This window comes from Aphanomyces astaci (assembly GCF_000520075.1).
Source record: "Aphanomyces astaci strain APO3 unplaced genomic scaffold supercont1.126, whole genome shotgun sequence".
In the NCBI taxonomy this organism is placed as follows: Eukaryota; Oomycota; class Saprolegniomycetes; order Saprolegniales; family Verrucalvaceae; genus Aphanomyces; species Aphanomyces astaci.
The window spans coordinates 48,840-66,726 of record NW_009798389.1 but is presented as its reverse complement, the minus strand read 5'-3'; the positions used below and the strand labels follow the sequence as shown (position 1 = coordinate 66,726).

General features: G+C 41.2%; 3 protein-coding genes across 4 annotated transcripts in view; 2 read left to right on the top strand and 1 right to left on the bottom strand.

Annotated features, from left to right (window-relative positions):
* H257_17901 (hypothetical protein) overlaps positions 1–11,877 on the top strand; it is a gene marked incomplete at its 3' end in the record, with an annotated part of 25,809 nt that extends 13,932 nt beyond the window's left edge. The window contains exons 23-43 of the mRNA XM_009846865.1: positions 260–349; positions 611–669; positions 752–914; positions 1,189–1,354; positions 1,420–1,526; positions 2,433–2,874; positions 3,775–3,934; positions 4,068–4,113; positions 4,598–5,093; positions 5,590–5,779; positions 6,815–6,986; positions 7,632–7,998; positions 8,099–8,206; positions 8,918–9,082; positions 9,831–10,003; positions 10,084–10,200; positions 10,279–10,388; positions 10,453–10,530; positions 10,623–10,699; positions 11,036–11,256; positions 11,743–11,877. Coding sequence (XP_009845167.1) covers positions 260–349; positions 611–669; positions 752–914; positions 1,189–1,354; positions 1,420–1,526; positions 2,433–2,874; positions 3,775–3,934; positions 4,068–4,113; positions 4,598–5,093; positions 5,590–5,779; positions 6,815–6,986; positions 7,632–7,998; positions 8,099–8,206; positions 8,918–9,082; positions 9,831–10,003; positions 10,084–10,200; positions 10,279–10,388; positions 10,453–10,530; positions 10,623–10,699; positions 11,036–11,256; positions 11,743–11,877 — 3,642 coding nt within the window. The remainder of the gene's footprint in view (positions 1–259; positions 350–610; positions 670–751; positions 915–1,188; positions 1,355–1,419; positions 1,527–2,432; positions 2,875–3,774; positions 3,935–4,067; positions 4,114–4,597; positions 5,094–5,589; positions 5,780–6,814; positions 6,987–7,631; positions 7,999–8,098; positions 8,207–8,917; positions 9,083–9,830; positions 10,004–10,083; positions 10,201–10,278; positions 10,389–10,452; positions 10,531–10,622; positions 10,700–11,035; positions 11,257–11,742) is intronic.
* Positions 11,878–12,695: 818 nt separating this feature from the next.
* On the bottom strand, positions 12,696–13,539 carry H257_17900 (eukaryotic translation initiation factor 6). The gene has a single exon (XM_009846864.1). It carries the CDS (start codon positions 13,498–13,500, stop codon positions 12,763–12,765), a length of 738 nt encoding a protein of 245 aa, XP_009845166.1. The 5' UTR covers positions 13,501–13,539; the 3' UTR covers positions 12,696–12,762.
* A 1,769-nt stretch (positions 13,540–15,308) lies between these two features.
* Positions 15,309–17,094, top strand: H257_17899. Of its 2 annotated transcripts, XM_009846862.1 has the most exons (4): positions 15,309–15,472; positions 15,545–15,640; positions 15,703–16,482; positions 16,939–17,094. In XM_009846862.1, the coding sequence occupies exons 1-4, from the start codon at positions 15,320–15,322 to the stop codon at positions 17,068–17,070; spliced, it is 1,161 nt and encodes a 386-aa protein (XP_009845164.1). In that variant the 5' UTR covers positions 15,309–15,319; the 3' UTR covers positions 17,071–17,094. The 2 variants fall into 2 exon arrangements, with proteins under 2 accessions (XP_009845164.1, XP_009845165.1); XM_009846863.1 differs by lacking the exon at positions 16,939–17,094 and having other exon boundaries at positions 15,703–16,540.
* Positions 17,095–17,887: the final 793 nt, after the last annotated feature.

Here is a 17,887-nt window from a genome sequence, read left to right as displayed (position 1 = left end):
TATATATATATATATATTTGAATACTACTCGTCTAAAAATAAATCTAATTCTAAATATATATTTATGTATATATATTTAGGCAAAATCGTGTATCCAGTGGCCAAGGTCGTTGTTGTGTTTGATGCCAAGGGATGGTCCCAAAAACACTTTAAACAACATCAAGACGAAGTACGAAGATATGTCACTATTTTCTGAAGACATGTCACTATTCGAACCCCCGATATTGGTCACTATTCGTCTCATTTGACGTGATTGCAGGTACTGTGCTTGGCGGTGCATCCGACTTTGGACGTCGTAGCATCGGGGGAAGGTGGGAAATACCCCGCCATTCACGTGTGGCAAGTGCAGGTACACATGTTTCGTATATATATATATATACATTATATTTATTAAAGTATTCTTGAACTCATATAAAATACTATTACATTCAGTATAGTATACTTGAACTTATACTACTACATTCAGTACAGTAAGTATTCTTGAACCTCATATAAAAAACAATACTACATTCAGTATAGTATATATACTTGAAATCATATTAAACAATGCTATATTCAGTATAGTATACTTGAACTCATATTCAATGGTACATCGGGATGTATACGGTAGGCGCTCGACGTACTGTCGACGCTTCGCGGCACCCACAAGCGCGGTGTGGTCGAACTCGCGTACGTGCTAAATATATATATAGTAATATTTCTTCATTTCCCGTAAATGGATAATAATATGGTGTGGATTTTGTAATAATAGGTTCAATCCTGCGGGGAATCTGCTAGCTTCCGCTGGCAGCGATGCAGACAACCGCATTGTCTTGTACGACTGGGAACTTGGCGTCGTGTTATCAAGTGTCAAGTCTGGCGCCCACAAACTGCTCGGGCTTGTGTTTCATCCCACTGCATCGACGTTTTTAGCGGTACTGTGTTATTCCATATATTGTATAGGCAATATATATATATATATATATATATTTATGTATAATCATAATAAAAAATCTGAAAAATGGCACATATATTTAAAAACTAAACTGATATTTTTAAAAAATTTGTTTCAACCCCTTTCCAATTCCAACCATTTGGCCAAAATAAAGGGAAAATAAAAAATCAGTATAATAAGAAAAAATCTGAAAAATGTCAAATAATTTTAAATCAAAGATAAATTTGTTTTGACCCCATTCCAACCAATCGTAGCTGAACACCCACACGGTGCTATTTTACGCCCAGCAAGGCCGAAATCTCGTGCGAAAGCAAGCGGTGATGGGCAAACGAGGGTATTTGCAGCCATTTTTATCGGTGGTATTTCTCCACCAAGACGCGATCGTCGGGTCCACGAGCGGCGAATTGTACAAATTCAAGGGTATCAAATATGTTATCAACTAGTAATACTATCCGTGGCTAGTAATACTATACGTGGTATACTAGGCATTGAGTTGGTGACGATTGTGCCGGCGCATACCCGCAACGTGGCTGCTCTCGTCGTCATAAACGGCACGTCCCTGTGTAGCGGCGGTCGGGATGGTCTCATCAAGGTAAAACATACATTCTGTACCCATACATTCTGAAATATTAAAAGCTCGAGGAGACATACATTTGATATATGTGATGATATACGACAGTTCATTTCTGGCAATTTTGCATCGAAACATGGCATCTCCACGTTATAGACATTTGATATTTTTGAGAACGTGCTGCCCAAAATCGTCAATGATATATTCTCTAGTCATTCATCTGTACCTTTGATATATATTGTAGCTTGATTTGAAGCGTATTCAATGGATGGTATTCATTCACATTTAACGAGATGGTGTTTTGGATTGGTGAAACCGCAGGACCAAACTATATGGTGATTGGTTGAAACTTCCCATGAATGCACTTTGATTGGCCAAGTCATTCTACAAGGCATGGAGAAGTAAGTGTACATTTGAACCGATGTGACAATCATAGTATATATAGAAAGTAGTATTGTGTTTTTCACCCCAACTAGCCTTCGAATCGAATTGATCGAATATCAGGTTGTACAAACTAGAGTTTAGTATTCAACGATTCGTATATATATATATATATATATATATATATATATGGGTTTGCCCCCAAATCAAGCGTTTGGATTGGCAGAAACTCAACAGGTCGTGATTTGATTGGCCATGAGGCGGGTGTTGTTGAGTCTATAAGATATTATTCTGCTGGCTGGCGGGTCCAGTTTTGAGTTCTCGATATAATGTCCTCTTACTCAGAAACAAACTTGGACACGTTTATGCTGATTCGCCAACTCTATCGCTGCTTGTACTAGTATCCTGATATTTGCATCTGTCGCTATATTTGGTTGTGTCGTCGATTCATTCACTACTCGTTCATTTCCACCATGCATGTCGCTCCAGTTTGAACAATATATAGAGTATTCACTCATGTTTGTATATATATATAAATGTATGTAGCTGTGGTCGGGCGATTTGGAGTGTCTCTCCGAGTGGAATTCCGTGCACGAGATGCCTGTACGGTCTCTAGCGTGGTGCAACCAGTCGATTCTCGTGGGTACAAGGGGTAGTGCGGTGTTGGAGCTGAGTTTGTCGGATGGGTCTGTTCAATGGAGTGTCGAAATGCACTGGAAAGGCCACGTCCAGGCTTTGGCTATACACCCGTTAAAAGACAAAGCAATCACTGGCGGAGACGACGCTACGCTGCGGCTGTGGGACCTGCATCGGCACCGATGTGTGCTCAAATTCACCCTTGAAACCGCCTCCAGGGCAGTGGCGTATTCACCTGAAGGCGCGTACGTGGCCGTCGGACTCGGCGGCAACCCCCGCAAGAATCGGCATAAAAAGGATGGCACAGTGTTGATTTACGAAGAAAAGGTCGTGGATGGCGCCGTCCAACTAGGTATACCAAAGCAAAGATATATATATATATATATATGTGTGTGGTTGGTTGGGTGTCAAGTATTTGTGATTGTCGTGCCATCGAATGTGGATATATGTATATATATATATATTGTGGTATATTCGGTACAAATTTCCAGACCCCGTCGAATCGAATAATGTCGCTTGGTTTGTCTACTCAAGATGGAAGCACGCTGGAGTGTTCTGGTTGGTTGAATATACTTGTGTTGTTTCCGTACGAGCCAATCAAATCCATTCAAAAATGTATTGGCCAATAGCGTCGTTATTCGTGATTTTCGATATTTCTCCAATCTAGATTCGATCGATTCTACGGGCGGTACTTACTCCCACTATGATTCAAGTTGACAATATTACTAATTTTCGCTTCAAAGGATATAAGTTATGGCAATGATGAATATGCTGCTGATGGTGTTTGGGTTGGCTGGTGGTGATGGTGTTGTCACCTTTAGACACGTGAAATTAATTTGGTTTGTTAATTGTATAGACGGAAGTATATCAATATATATATATATATATTGTCCGTTTCGCTCAAAATTTGAACGTGGTAGCTGATTTCACTCGAGAATCATCCATTCGAGTCAGTGTTGAAGTTATTCACATGTATGATGGTGTATGTATATACAATGGAAGATGAACATTTTATTGACAGGGCCAAACAACTCGATGATTGGTGGAAGTATTGTTTTGTTCGTGCACGTTTGATTGGTTAGGATATTCTCCATCACATTTGCTGAATTCATTCGATACATGTAAAATACGTTATATTATACATAATATATATATATTATATTATATGTAATACATATATAATGTAATATATACATTCTATAATACATAATATATATATATTATATAATACGTAATATATTTACATATATAGAGGTACTCCATGAGACGAGAGACACCAAGCAGCCGATTTCGGTTGTGGCGTACTCACCCGACGGCGTGTCGTTGGTGGTCGGTTCCCAGGACAATTCGATTTACATTTACGACGTGCCCAACGAATACGCCAAGCGCGCCACCTTTACCAAGCACAAAAGGTATATATATATCCATAATATATATATATCCATAATATATATATATATATATATCCATAATATATATATATATATATCCATAATATATATATATCCATAATATATATATATTGACGAAAACGATGGATTGTAGCTTTATCACGCATTTCGACATCACGAGCGATTCGCAATATCTACGCGTACGTAACATCCCTTGATTCTTCTTTTCATATAGACCACCATATAATTAGATTGGACAAATTTTTGCATATAGTACAATGACATAAATGGTTTGAGATTATATTGAATGACCTAATGATATATCACGTTTTATATTGCATGGTGCAGATCAACGCCACATATGGTAGTGCACGTTACATGTTTTCTTTGTTTGGCCTACTATCGAGTACTTTAAGATATATATATATACTTACGCCATATATATATCTTCACATGTACTACCCTGTACATATATATGTTTTCTTTGCCCTACTATCGAGTACTTGAATAAATATATTCCTTTTTCTTGCGCCATATATCTACCCCATGTGTACATCTATATATATGTATATATCTATATACCGTTTTGAAACATTGATTATTATATATACATATGTCATTGTATTTCTCTATCCATCCTATTTCTATACACAAGTATGCAAACCCAACTCGTGCTTTGTGTAGAGCAACTGCGGGGGATTCGAGCTCTTGTTTGCCGATTTGACGACAGGGTCCCACGTTGCCAGTGCCTCGGCATTGAAGAATCAATCGTGGCACACTTGCCACACTATTTTCAACTGGTTCAACCAAGGCGCATGGCCTCCTTCATCTTCCCAGACGAGTATCACGGCTAGCGCGGCCAATTCTACCGGCATTCTCGTGGTGGGCGATTCCCAGGGTGCGCTTAAATTGGTCCGATTTCCGTGTGTGCGGGGCGGGCTTCCATCTAAGATGTACAGCGGACACGTTGGACCTGTTCAGGGCTTGTCGTTTAGCCAAAACGGAGCGTTTTTAATTAGTGTGGGACTCTATGATCATGGAATTGTGCAGTGGAAAGTGTCGAGTTCAATCCCCGTGGACAAAGATATGGCCAATCCAGCCAAGTTGGTTGAACCGGATCCGGATATGGAAACCGAAGGCTGGTTTGTACCGACCCCGATGGCTGTTGCGCCGTTTGCAGGTGCGTAAAGAGACGAGGCAACGTGTGTTTATATATGGCCAAGGCAGTGAATATATATATATATTGTCTGGGTATATATATATATATATTTGTGAGAGATCCGATAGAGTATATGATGGTTTGCCATGTGGCAACTCGACCGATTATTTTGTATTGAGGTTTGTAACAAACAAGGCCCAGTGTGATACATATCGCAATCGATATCTATGCATACGAGGGGATCTTCAGTTGTATGGATAGATATGGGTTGATACAAATATATTACTTTTGGTGTATTATAGGATCATAATTTACATTAACCGTCTAGAAAGTGTTGATCTGGGGTTGGATGAAATCCCTAGGACACTATCAACAATGCATACTGAAGTTTTGATTGGCTGAATCATCTACTGGTTTATTCTGAACGAGCCAATCCGATCGACTCAAATAAAATTGAATAGACATCCGAGATATGGTTCATATAGGTCTCATAAGTTGATGTATTTTATCCTGGTAGGCGCCAAGCCATACTTGAGCAGTTTAATTCCGCCATCGGTTGTCCCAGATGAACCCCAGTCGTTTCCGTTTAATTTGACGCTTGAATACGCTTATGGCGCCAGGCTTCAAGACGTCCGTGGGTCATTGGGGTATTCCAAATCCAAGAGATTGATCAGCATCACGGGTAACATGGGCATCAGTTACGACCGGTATGTACATTATATATATATGGCCTTTTCACTGTTTATGGAGTTGGCAGCTAATATGTGAATAATATGATTGGTTGAGCCCATGTTGATTTAGCTTACTATGTATGCAATGTATGGTATCGATCATTTGGTTTTTGACTCGGTGAGCCAAACACGTGGGCCACACTAATTCTGATCGATGATTGGATGAAATTTGTCATGTCTGCACGCTTTGATTGGCCAGGACATTTTCCAGTTGTCCGTTTTCATTCGAAAGATATGGGGCAAGACTACCGTATACCTTATGGATCAGTACCCATGATTTTGCCTTATCGAGTTGTACCCAAATTGCTGTATGATGTCAATAAAGTACGATTTGGTGGTACTTTGGAAGGCTATACCCAAGTCGCTATATATTGGTCAAAACTGTCCAATTATCTCGTTCTAGCCAATTAAACAAGTCAAAGTAGAAGAAGTAACCAATCCGAACGGAAAGAAATCAGACCACCTTATTGAGTTGTATCCATTTCGATCAGATTTTACTGACATTTTCGGGGGTCGTACAGATCCATAAGGTATACGGTAGTACTTTTGGCGTTGGTGTTAGTAGTTTGATTGTATGGTCTATTTTGTCCTGAAATATTGGACTTAGCAGCGTGGATTGAATATCGAGCCCGAGTTGAACCTTATGTATGAGAGTACTGTATACATATTAGAAAAATACCATTTGGAGGACTGTTGGAGTTAAAGTATGTATGGTCGATTTGATACAAATTTGGGGACGGGGTGCAATCGAATCGCGCCGACGAAACCGATCCACAATCGATCTGATTGGTTGTTGAATTTCATTGAGAAATGGGTTTTGATTGGTTCATAATGTTGAGCTCGTCTGAGGTAGCCAATCAAATCGATTTAAATTCCAACGAGAAACCACAACACAATGAAATGTCACTCGAAAGCAACAATATATATTACTACTTACTCGATGCATGCTGCTTGGAACACGACCAAAAACCAACTTGAAAATGACAAAAGAGGGTTTTGATTGGTTCATAGGAAACACCACACTCAAGTGTTCTACTCGGGGCACACCGCCCCCATCATCTCGCTGGCGCTGACTGGCGACGGATTGCTCGTAGCCACTGGCGAAGAAGTGTTTACGTCATCGAATCCTTCAGTCCGACCTCGGATTCACATTTGGGACCCCGCCGCCTGCTCGCCTATTGCCGTACGAGATCTACCTATCTATCTATATATGTCGTCGTCACTTGTATTTTGTCCATATATTTCAACCAAATTTGGACTACTTGAGAGTGATTTCGACAAATAGCTTTCAAAGTATTTGATCCATATTTATTAATCTTGTACACACTATACAACTTTACAATGACTAGTATATATATGTATGTGTTTGTTTTTTGCCCAATAATGGGGTCAAACGTTTGGATTGGCAGAAATTCGACATGACGAGATTTGATTGGCTCAGGCGGTTCGTTCATCGATTCTTTTAACACATTCGATCATGATTCTGCTGATGGCTCCAGTTAATTTCGAATCGATTTGGCTTGATATTGCCCTTGTACGCAAAACTTGGTTGACTTTGTGCTGATTCTTTGCCAAATCTATCGATCGATTCTTCTTGGTATTGACTTTTGTATGTAAAGGGTGTCCAGTATCACACTAATTTCATTCACACACTAATTGGTCGAATGTGAGTGGATAATTTGATTGGCTACTTGATTCGTGTTGTGGTTTTTGATTGGTCGTGTATCGATTGTGCACCGATTTGGAGATTCTGCTCTGATTCGATTGAGAGCACGCAAACATTCGAATATATTGACAATATCTTGACAATATTTACTGTATTTCCTAGATTTTGGCGCCGTTTCACTCGAAAGCTGTCGTGTACTTGACGTTCAACGACACCAGCACTCGCCTCGTAAGCATCGGGAAGGACCCGTATCAGTCCATGTGCATCTACTATTCTCCGTCCAAGCTCTGGCACGACAGCCGCATCCTGGCAACCACACGAACCACCCATCTCCCCGTGCGATTTGCACTGACATTGCCTCCGATGCAAAGTGTGTATGACGTCATCACGGGCGGCGCTGATCACGTCATCTTTTGGCGGGTGGACCCCCCTTTTTGTCACGCGACGATGGGCACATTTGGAGCCCATGGGCAGATTCAAATGGTGACTTGTGGGGGCGCATTGTTGGATCAATCGTCGGTTGTCACGGGTATGGATGGCGTGAATAGAATTTAAAAAATAAATTATAACGTGCGAAAGTGGGATTTAAAATGGATTTTAAATACATCCGCGAGCTGACCTGTATGTAGGCACGCGCACGGGCCATTTGTACCTGTGGGACGCCCATACGACCACAATTGAAAAGAGTATACCTGCACACGCTGGCACGATCAACACCATCGCAGTGTCGGTGTTGGGTACGTACAATAAACAATAATATTATTGCATATATTGTCGTTTTACCAAACATTTGGATTACTTTTGTGTGCTGATTCTTTGCCAAATCTATCGATTGATTGACTTTTGTATGTAAACGTCAGCGAGTCACACACGAATTCGATGGTGCATTGGTCGAATATGAGTGGATTTGATTGGCTACTTGATTCGTGTTGTGGGTTTTGATTGGTCGATATATCGATTGTCTGCCGATTTAGTGCTGCTGATTTGATCTCCAATTTCGAATATCTTGACAAATATTAAACTCGCCAACAGTTTTTGGGCTTTGGGGCTGATTCGTGTCAACTCTATCGATCGATTGTGAGATCAAAAACAAGTTAGAATAGGTGAGATTGGTGTTTCGTTGTGTGATATAATTAGTTACGATCGCGAGAAAAGTTGTAATTAAAGTAACTATATATATATATATATATATATATATATATATACGGTGCGATCACAGTATTTTTTATCCCCGCGAGATGTGTTTGTACTGACTTTTGTATGTAAACGATGTTGTCGAGTGTCACACGGAAGTGACCCACACACACATGTTGCATGGGTCGAACGAAGAAGGGTGATGCTTTCATTGGTTACTTGTTTTGTGTTTTGGGTTTTGATTGGTCGTATATCGATATCGCATTTTCGAATTGGTTTCAATGAAAATTGTATTTTAAATGGATTTGAAATAGGTGTCGTCACGGGCAGTGCGGACGGCCATGTCAAAGTGTGGAGTCGAACATTGCATCCGATCTGGGACTGTGACATGGTGCAAGCCAAACCCGCGTGTTCCAACCCGATTGTGCGCAGTGTCGCATGGGACGTGTTTGAGTCTCGGTTCCTTGTCGGCACCAAAGGTTGGTTTTTTATTCATTTTAAATCCTTTTAAATTACGAGTTGTGGATTGTTTTCAGTGGTTTGTGGTTGTCCTTGTGGTAGTTCATCGTCCTGCTTACTGAGGTGCAAGTGAAACGATGTTGCCAATTCGTACTGTTTATCTATATAACTATCTATATATATATATAACTATCTATATATATATATAACTATCTATATATATATATAACTATCTATATATATATATAACTATATATATATATATATATAACTATCTATATATAACTATCTATATATAACTATCTATATATATATATATATATATTTGGACGTCATGGCTTTTTGTATTATGATTGGGTATAACGTTTTCATTCCTTCACCAATAGATCTGTTTTGACACGATGGGTTCGTTTTGAATCTTAAACTCATCTTTGGTACTTCCTCTGTTCCAGGTTACTGCTGACATTTCAAAATTCGCATGTTCCAAGTTACTGGCGACATTTGCATTTCATTCGCTGTAATTCTTCAGTTTCTCTCAATATGACATTTCATTGGCTTACAACTGCTTTAAGCGCTGATTATAAACCAAACTTTTGCGAAAATTCATGCAATTCCCTTTCAAAGTATCATTCGCCCAAATTCAGTGAGGGCTCGATTGTATACTTGTATGCCCCAATGCTGTTTGTTTAATATTATGTTTTTTATGTATCCCAAACAAAGATTTTGGCGTATGACTCTGAGACTTGAAAGCGATAACTTTGAATGTAGGTGGGGAAGTGTACGAGCTCAGCCAAGAACGCGGCGACACGAATTTAGTGTTAGAAAGTCACTCGGAGCACGGGCTATTTGGTCTGGCTACCCACCCAAACCAGGCAAATATCGTCGCGACCGGTGGCGAAGACTGTGCCTTGCGTGTGTGGAATGCCCATACTCATGAACTGGTCGATATATATATATATATATTAATTATATTGTTGGTATATCATGATTTGAATTAATTATAAATGGTCGATGGCTGTAGATTGGAAAAGTGATCATGGACACCCCGATCAAGTGCATCAGTTATTCTGGGGATGGCAAATTGCTCGCGGTAGGACTCGGCAGTGCATCTCAAACGACGCAGTTAAAAGACGGAGCTGTACGTAATATGTCTAATATATATTATATGTATATATACATATATACATATACATATATATTGTGTGAACCTCGATAGTTTTGCATTTTGGACGCCACGACATTGGAAATCGTGCACGAAGGGCGAGACTCCAAGCAAAGTTTGGCCGATATCAAGTTTAGCCCTGACGGCACGTTGCTAGCGATTGGGTAAATAAAAATGAATGAAGAAATATATTATTTAATAATACCTTACAAAACCGATATGTATTAGGTCCCACGACAATTGCATTTACTTGCACTCGGTCATGGAAAACTACGCGCTAAAGTCCAAATGCACCAAGGCCACGGGGTATTATTACTATTACTATAACAAATTGTTATATATATATAATATATATCATATATACGACTTGGATATATATATATTTATATCTATTATAGACACATCACCCACTTGGACTTTTCCAAAGACAGCCGATACCTTCGTGCCAACAGCGACGCGTTCGAGTTGATCTACTGTACGTACACTAATATCAAGTTTTCCACTACTTTTTTATGCATTTTTTTTTTAATGCTCATTTGAGATATTGAGCATTTAGCCAATATTTGGAATTTATGTACCAAAAAATATTCCATCGATCGATCAATAGTTTTGTACGGAATGTCGTATATAAAACACTTCCTGGGTCATACTAACAGTAAATACTATCATTCGATATGCTGCATGATGGTTGGAGCGAGAGACTATTTGATTGGTCACATACATCGTGTTCTGTGTTTTGATTGGTCGATGTATCAGTGCATGCAATCACCAATTTCGAACAATTTACAATAATATATACCGCTGACTCTAGTAAATACGCTGGACGGGGCGTGGATCAGTAGCCCGAGTCTCTTGCGCGACGTTGATTGGGCGAGCCTGACGTGTGTTTTAAGCTGGGCGTCGCAGGGCGTCTGGGGCGACTCGACTGATTTTGTGCACGCGATGGCCGTGGCGATGTCCAAGAAGGTGCTCGTGTGTGGCAATGACAAGGGCGACCTCAACTGCCACTCGTTCCCGGCTTTATCCAAAAACGTAAGTGTCATTCACATGCATAAGTGAAGAGAGTGTGAATTGTATATATATATATACGTATATGTCATTCATATGCATAAGTGAAGAGAGTGTGAATTGTATATATATATGTACGTATATGAATATATGTCATTCATATGCATAAGTGAAGAGAGAGTGTGAATTGTATATATATATATATATATATATATGGTGTGTAGTCGTCCGCATGTTTGTGTGTGGAGTATGAATTGTGTGTGTCTTGCACAATATATATGTATGTATATGTATTTGAGTGTTTGAAAGGACGGGGCTATATATATATATATATAGATATGTATATATGCGGTGTGTAATCCGTTGCTTGTGTGTTGGAGTATGCATTGTGTGTCTTGCACATACATATATATATATATATATTTATAACGTTATACATGTTGAGTGTTTGAAAGTACGCGGCCGCATATATGTATGTATATATATTTAAACGTGATATAATAATATTAGATGGCATACGCAACGGTCCGAGGCCATGGCGGGCCAGTGCACGGAGTCGCGGTCAGTTGCGACGACACGACGTTGTTTACGATTGGGAGCTCAGACCGGACGCTGTTTCAGTGGAAATTTGTCGACTCGGCGTAGATATATATAATATATATATACATGTATATTGCATCCAATCCATTAAAACTAATCTGTTCCGTTGTTCCAACTACATGAGTGACTCGTACTGCGTCACCTTGACAACCGACCAAAATGTTATTTGAACGTGGCTTAACAGCGTCATATGAAAAGACGTGGGAACGTGAGAGACTATTTATCTATTCTAGTAGTTTATAGCTACCATGCGTAATAATGAAGCCGAAAGGTTGGGCATTCTTCTTCATTATTTAATCGGTTTGAATTAGGTTCATTTTGGGGATCATTTAATCTGATTTCCGCTCGGTTTATGGTGCACGAGTAAGCATATAATATAAAAGCTGCTTATTTTTTGGTGATTTCATTGTTCTAGTGATTTGATTGGCTATTCCAAAAATGAAGCAATTCCATTGGCCAATTTGAGTACACATAAACTGGTCAAGTATATATTGTGCATTTCACCAACCAAATTTGGACTTGAGAGTCATTTCGCCAAATAGCTTTGGAATCTATTTGACCCTATTTAATATTGTACAGACTATACCATACAAAGATTAGTATATATATATATGATTGGTTTTGCCCAATGCGGAGGGGTCAAACGTTTGGATTGGCAAAAATTCGACATGACGTGATTTGATTGGCTCAGGTAGTTCTTGAATCGATTCTCTTCCGACATTCGATTATTCTGCTGACAACTCCAGTTTCGAATCGATTGGACAATATATAATATATATATAGATAATATAGATAATTTATATAGATAATTTATATATATAATATATAATTTATACATAATTTAAAATGTATATAATATATATATGTACTTCGTAACCTGAATGTGTGTGAGTAGTTATAGAACGCAGTAGATTAGTTTGTACATAGTGCTTAAGTCATCGAGTCGATCAAAGCGCTGCGCAAGCTGTTGGCAATCGCGTTGGGTTGGGCATTCTGCAGCTTGAAGATGCTTTCGACGACCGAGATTTCCGTCGACGTTGTGTCGAGTCCGCAAAACGACGTCCAGTCGTTCACAACCATGCCGGCGCCCAGCACGTCGCTCCCTCGGTTCACCGTCCCTGCGACCACGGGTACCTGGAGCAGCGAACTGAGTTCTTCCTGGTCATCTACAGTCGTGCGAGGATGCACGAGACACCCCTGGTTCGACAACACCGAGTAGCTGCCCACGAGTGCGTTGCCCGCAATTGTCTGACGAAACACTTCCACGCCCAGCGTGTCGGCGATGATCTCTTCGGTTTCGCGGTCCAAATCCGTGTGCACGAGCGCGACGTGATCGTTGCATGCGACGACGTTGCCGAGCGCACTCAAGCGCTCTTCCACGCGCTGGACGACGACCGAGTCGGGCAACGCGTTACGAATGTGCTGCATTTCCTGGTCTGTGGTCGAGTTGGGAAGCAGCAAGCCGCGCTTGTTGCCCACGGACACGCGGCCGATGAAGCGGCAACTCGCCATGGAGCAATGGATCACGGGGATGTGGTCGGCGAGCTCGGCTTCGAACGTCGAGTAAAAGTTCTCGCTCCCACCCACACACACGAGCGCATACGAGTTGGTGAGCTTGGAGAAGACTCCGATCTCGTTGGAGTTTTCGAATTGACAGCGGATGGCCATGCTGCTGGTGTTGTTGCTGCTGCTGAATGGAGAATGACCGGTTGATTATTGGTCAAGGGAACATTGGTGGTTTAGGACGGACCTACACTCAGCCTCGTTCGGATGGATTTTTATTTGAAAACCAGGGTCAACGTATACAAATGTCTAGTGTATTTATTAATGTTGGTAAATGGGACCCACCAATCAATAATCTTCAACGGATTATTCGAGACCAATTCCATGGTAAAAGTGTAGTTTTAAACAGCGCTTTTCTTTTCGATACATTTGGGTGTTTAATGACATGGATTATTTATAATGTGTATGGATGGAGCAGCTTCTGTGTAGTTACTACTAATGGGATGCAATGCCTGACGGCCTTTACTTTCAATCCCCCGTGGGTTTGTTTCCCATGCTAAGTTATCACTACAAGGTTATGTACTTATCTGCACTTGTAATTGTACAAAGTCCAACCTCGGAATGTGTGTATTCACATACAGTGGATTATGCCGGTACAGTACTCGTCCACTACGATTATGGTTATGGTTTCATATGTAAGTAGTGTCAGGGGTGCCCAGTGGAGGACAACCAAACTACCAAACATATTGTCTTTCTTTTAGCCAAAATGTGAACTTTTATGCTGAATCGCCTATCGATTGATTCTTTGTACTGAATTTTGCATGTAAAAAGTTGTCCTGTGGTGATTGACCACACTAATTGAAGTCACACACGAATCCTTCTGCCGATTCTTGTGTACATTTATTTGGTTGTGTCAATCATTCTCCATATCGCTCCAGTTTAGAATAAACACAAGCAATACCTACCTGGAGAGTACTCCACCCGATGTGAAATTGTGAAGTAATTAACAAGGGGCGGCTTGCTAAAACGTGAATGCTGACTTATCAGGCCTTTCGATCGACTAAAATCTTTGTGTGACGACATCATCGTCCTACCTACCGATGCTGTACAATACCTAACGTTAACTGTAGATCCATGGTTAACTGAGTTTGGTTTGTTTAGTACTGTAAGACATTCCTCCGCGAGGGCAGTGGAGGAATGTGGGATGTATGTGTACAATTTCCTCGTTCAAACAGTTTCACTGTTGTTTTCTCAGTAAACACTGCAATTTGAGTGTTTCTATGGAACTTTGTATGCTCGGACCACGTCACCTCTTACTAGGGGTTAAGTGCATCTCAGTGGTTAGCGATAGCTAACCACTAGCGATGCAGTTACAGTAACCCCGGAGATATTTAGCATCGTATGTACTCATCGGGGGGTTAGGACAGCTTGCGAAAAGGTGTATCTGGATGTGAGAATTCCCAGTCAAACAACAGTGAAATTGTTTTAATGAGGGAGTTGTACACTCGAAAATACTTGAAGTGTATGTCAAGCAATCAACACTCTGCAGAGTGAATGTATTTGACAGAGTTCGTTCATGGTCGGTCTTGTGCTCCCCTATAGTACGTCGTACATACTACAGGAACAACACCGCCATCGTCTAACTACCATCCACGACTGACTGACGTTAACGTTCATTTGGTCCTTGTCGTTCCGAGGTTGGTCTGCGACAACGGAATATATAACGCATTTACTATGTAATAGTAATGAATGAAATTAGCAACATACCAAGACACTTTGACGAGTATATCTGTTTTGGGCTCGTTTGATTGGCTCATGTTTGAGAGATATATGACTTTATATCCAATCAATGAATCGGATGGAATTATGCAACCAATCAAAACACTCCATGATAGGCACTAATACGATGGTTTCCCCAAGGTTTCTTTCCACATACATATGACGACGATGATGACACTTAGACTCTTATAACTGAATTATTCGCATGGACCTCACGCTGCTCCTTGGTGTGGATGGCGGCGGCGATGACGGCAACGTCCAGATGAAGTACGAGCGCATGCAAGTGGTGCTGGAGGCAATCAATCAACCTGCCTTTGCCTTTGATGACGCCGACGTCCCAACCTACATGCACATCGTCGTACGTTCACTCTGTATGATGACTGCTATACACCATAGCCACATTCACCAAACATGGGCGACTTTCACGTAGACTGCTCACGTCATTCGCACATTACCATCCCCTCCATCGTCCTACGATCCAGATGAGGATCGGCCCACGTACAATCCGCATTGGGACTTTCTCGAGGTTCTCTCCATCCCTTGTCTCGTCACGCCCGTGAAAGACCTAACATGTAGTTGTGTACCTAGTCTGTCTACACGTTACTCGTCCACATCGTGGACGCCCCGATTCCTCCGCGACTGATCAAGGCGCACATCACGCCGTCGTTCGTGTCGGACCTTCTTGGCGTCATCCAGAGCCAAGACCCGCGGGAACGCGTGATGGTTGCGACCGTCCTGCACAATATCTACGCCAAGTTCAAGAGTCTGCGCCTGCACATCCACCAGCAGTTTGTCCACGTGTTGATGCAGTACATCGAGTACGGTGGGATGGGGTACCCCTATGGCATCCCCGACCTGTTGGAAGTGCTAAGCAGCATCATCCGGGGATTTACGACGCCGTTGCAGCCCGATCACGTCACACTGCTCATGAAAACGCTGCTCCCGCTGGCAAAGCACGCGCTTGTGCATTACCACCAACCGCTGTTGCTCTGCATAACGGATTTCGTCGCCAAAGCCCCGACCTTGTCGTCGGCGGTCGTCGAGTACCTACTCACCCACTGGCCCCACCAATCCACTGCCAAACAGATTCTGTACCTCAATGCACTGGAAGAAGTGCTTGAGATTACCCCCGTGGACTGCTTACCTCAACCCACCAAGGCCAAAATCACTGCGCTATTGGCCAAATGCATCGAGTGTGTCCATTTCCAAGTCGCCGAACGCACGCTCTTCCTATGGAACTCGACGCAACTCATCAATCACTCCATCTTTAACCCAAGACATACCAGGCAGGTGCTCCCGATTTTATTTCCGTCGCTTATGGCTGCCTTCAAGACACACTGGCATGCCACAGTTCGAATGTTGGCCCATGTAAGCTTGAAAACTGCTGCTGCTGCTGTGACGTGGTGATACTTTTTGTGTATATATTGCCTTGCTTTTACCCAAAATTACGACTTTTATGCCGAAAATCACCGCCAAATCTACCTGGAAAAATCGATTGTTTGAACTTTGTACGGAATGAATGTTCTTGTATGTCAAAATGTTGGTCCTGTGGGCACTCATTCTAAAGTCTCGCATGAATTTGACGTTGTGTGATGATGGTTTCCTGCAATCTGATTGGCTAAATATATATATATATATATATCCTTTGGCCGATGATGGTGGTGTACATGTGTATTTATTTGGTTGTGTCGAGATCGATTCGTTCATGTCACTGTTTGTCTCCAAAGTAGAATAAACAACAACTATATGAACGTGTGACACGTGGTTGTGTAACTGCTTGTCCTTTTTAAATGGAAAAAGTGAATAATGGTGTTGTGTATGTAGGATGTCCTGGAAATGTACACAAAGCGCGACAACCCAACGTACCAGACCTGTCTCTACGAGTACAAGCAGCAACGTGATCACCCCGCGACGACATCGAGCTATTGCAGTTATACTCGAATAAACTATTTTTAATTATATATACACACACGTGTGACGTATTTACTTATTAATACCCCTTGTATTATTCGGTGGAGGGGAAACCGTCGGGAGAGACAAAGATATAGCTTGTGTACAAGTAGTTAGTCATAAGTGATTTCTTTTGCCCACGGGAATGATCAACTTTCCGATTCTCAAACGATAGTACATTGTAGATCATGATCGCCATATTGTGGTATATTCGATACGAATCTCCAGACCCCGTCGAATCGAATCTGGCCGCTGAATCGAATCACGAATCGACGCTATTGGCTAATCCTTTATTGAGTGGATTTGATTGGCTCTTGCAGAAAGGACAAGTATATTCAACCAATCAGAACTCCGGCGTGATTCAATATTGATTCGACAAACCACGCGAATTTTGGACGTTTATAGCGAATTCGCAATATTACACGCTAGAATCAAATCGTGGTCAGCCTGAAATACAAAGCAGCGGTGCACTACGTTTAATAATTTACCACAGTGAATCCCGGGTTTTGCAGCTTGTATACAATAATTTTATCCTGGCCAACATTTATATATGCATTGTGAACAGAGGAGTGAAGAGTTGATAATCATTTTGACACACTAAAGTGGACACTTTATTTTCATACCACGAACACCTCTAAGTATGCCAAGGCCAGCAAAGTGGTTGACTTTGCATCAAAAATTCTGTGGCATCTACGTACTTCAATTGTATAATTATATAGGAGTTTATCGAAAGGTGGTGGGTATTGCTGGCTTAATGTTAGGAATTGCACGCTAAATGTTAAGGAATTGCTCTATTTAGTCCCTAAATACCGTGTACAACCCA

What these genes read in the sequence shown, in the direction of transcription:
- H257_17900 (XM_009846864.1), bottom strand. Translation starts at nt 13,500, where the DNA reads ATGGCCATCCGCTGTCAATTCGAAAACTCCAACGAGATCGGAGTCTTC.
- H257_17899 (XM_009846862.1), top strand. Translation starts at nt 15,320, where the DNA reads ATGGACCTCACGCTGCTCCTTGGTGTGGATGGCGGCGGCGATGACGGC. An exon ending in CGCATTGGGACTTTCTCGAG is followed by an intron (nt 15,641 to 15,702) that starts GTTCTCTCCATC and finishes TTGTGTACCTAG; the next exon opens with TCTGTCTACACGTTACTCGT. An exon ending in CAGTTCGAATGTTGGCCCAT is followed by an intron (nt 16,483 to 16,938) that starts GTAAGCTTGAAA and finishes TTGTGTATGTAG; the next exon opens with GATGTCCTGGAAATGTACAC.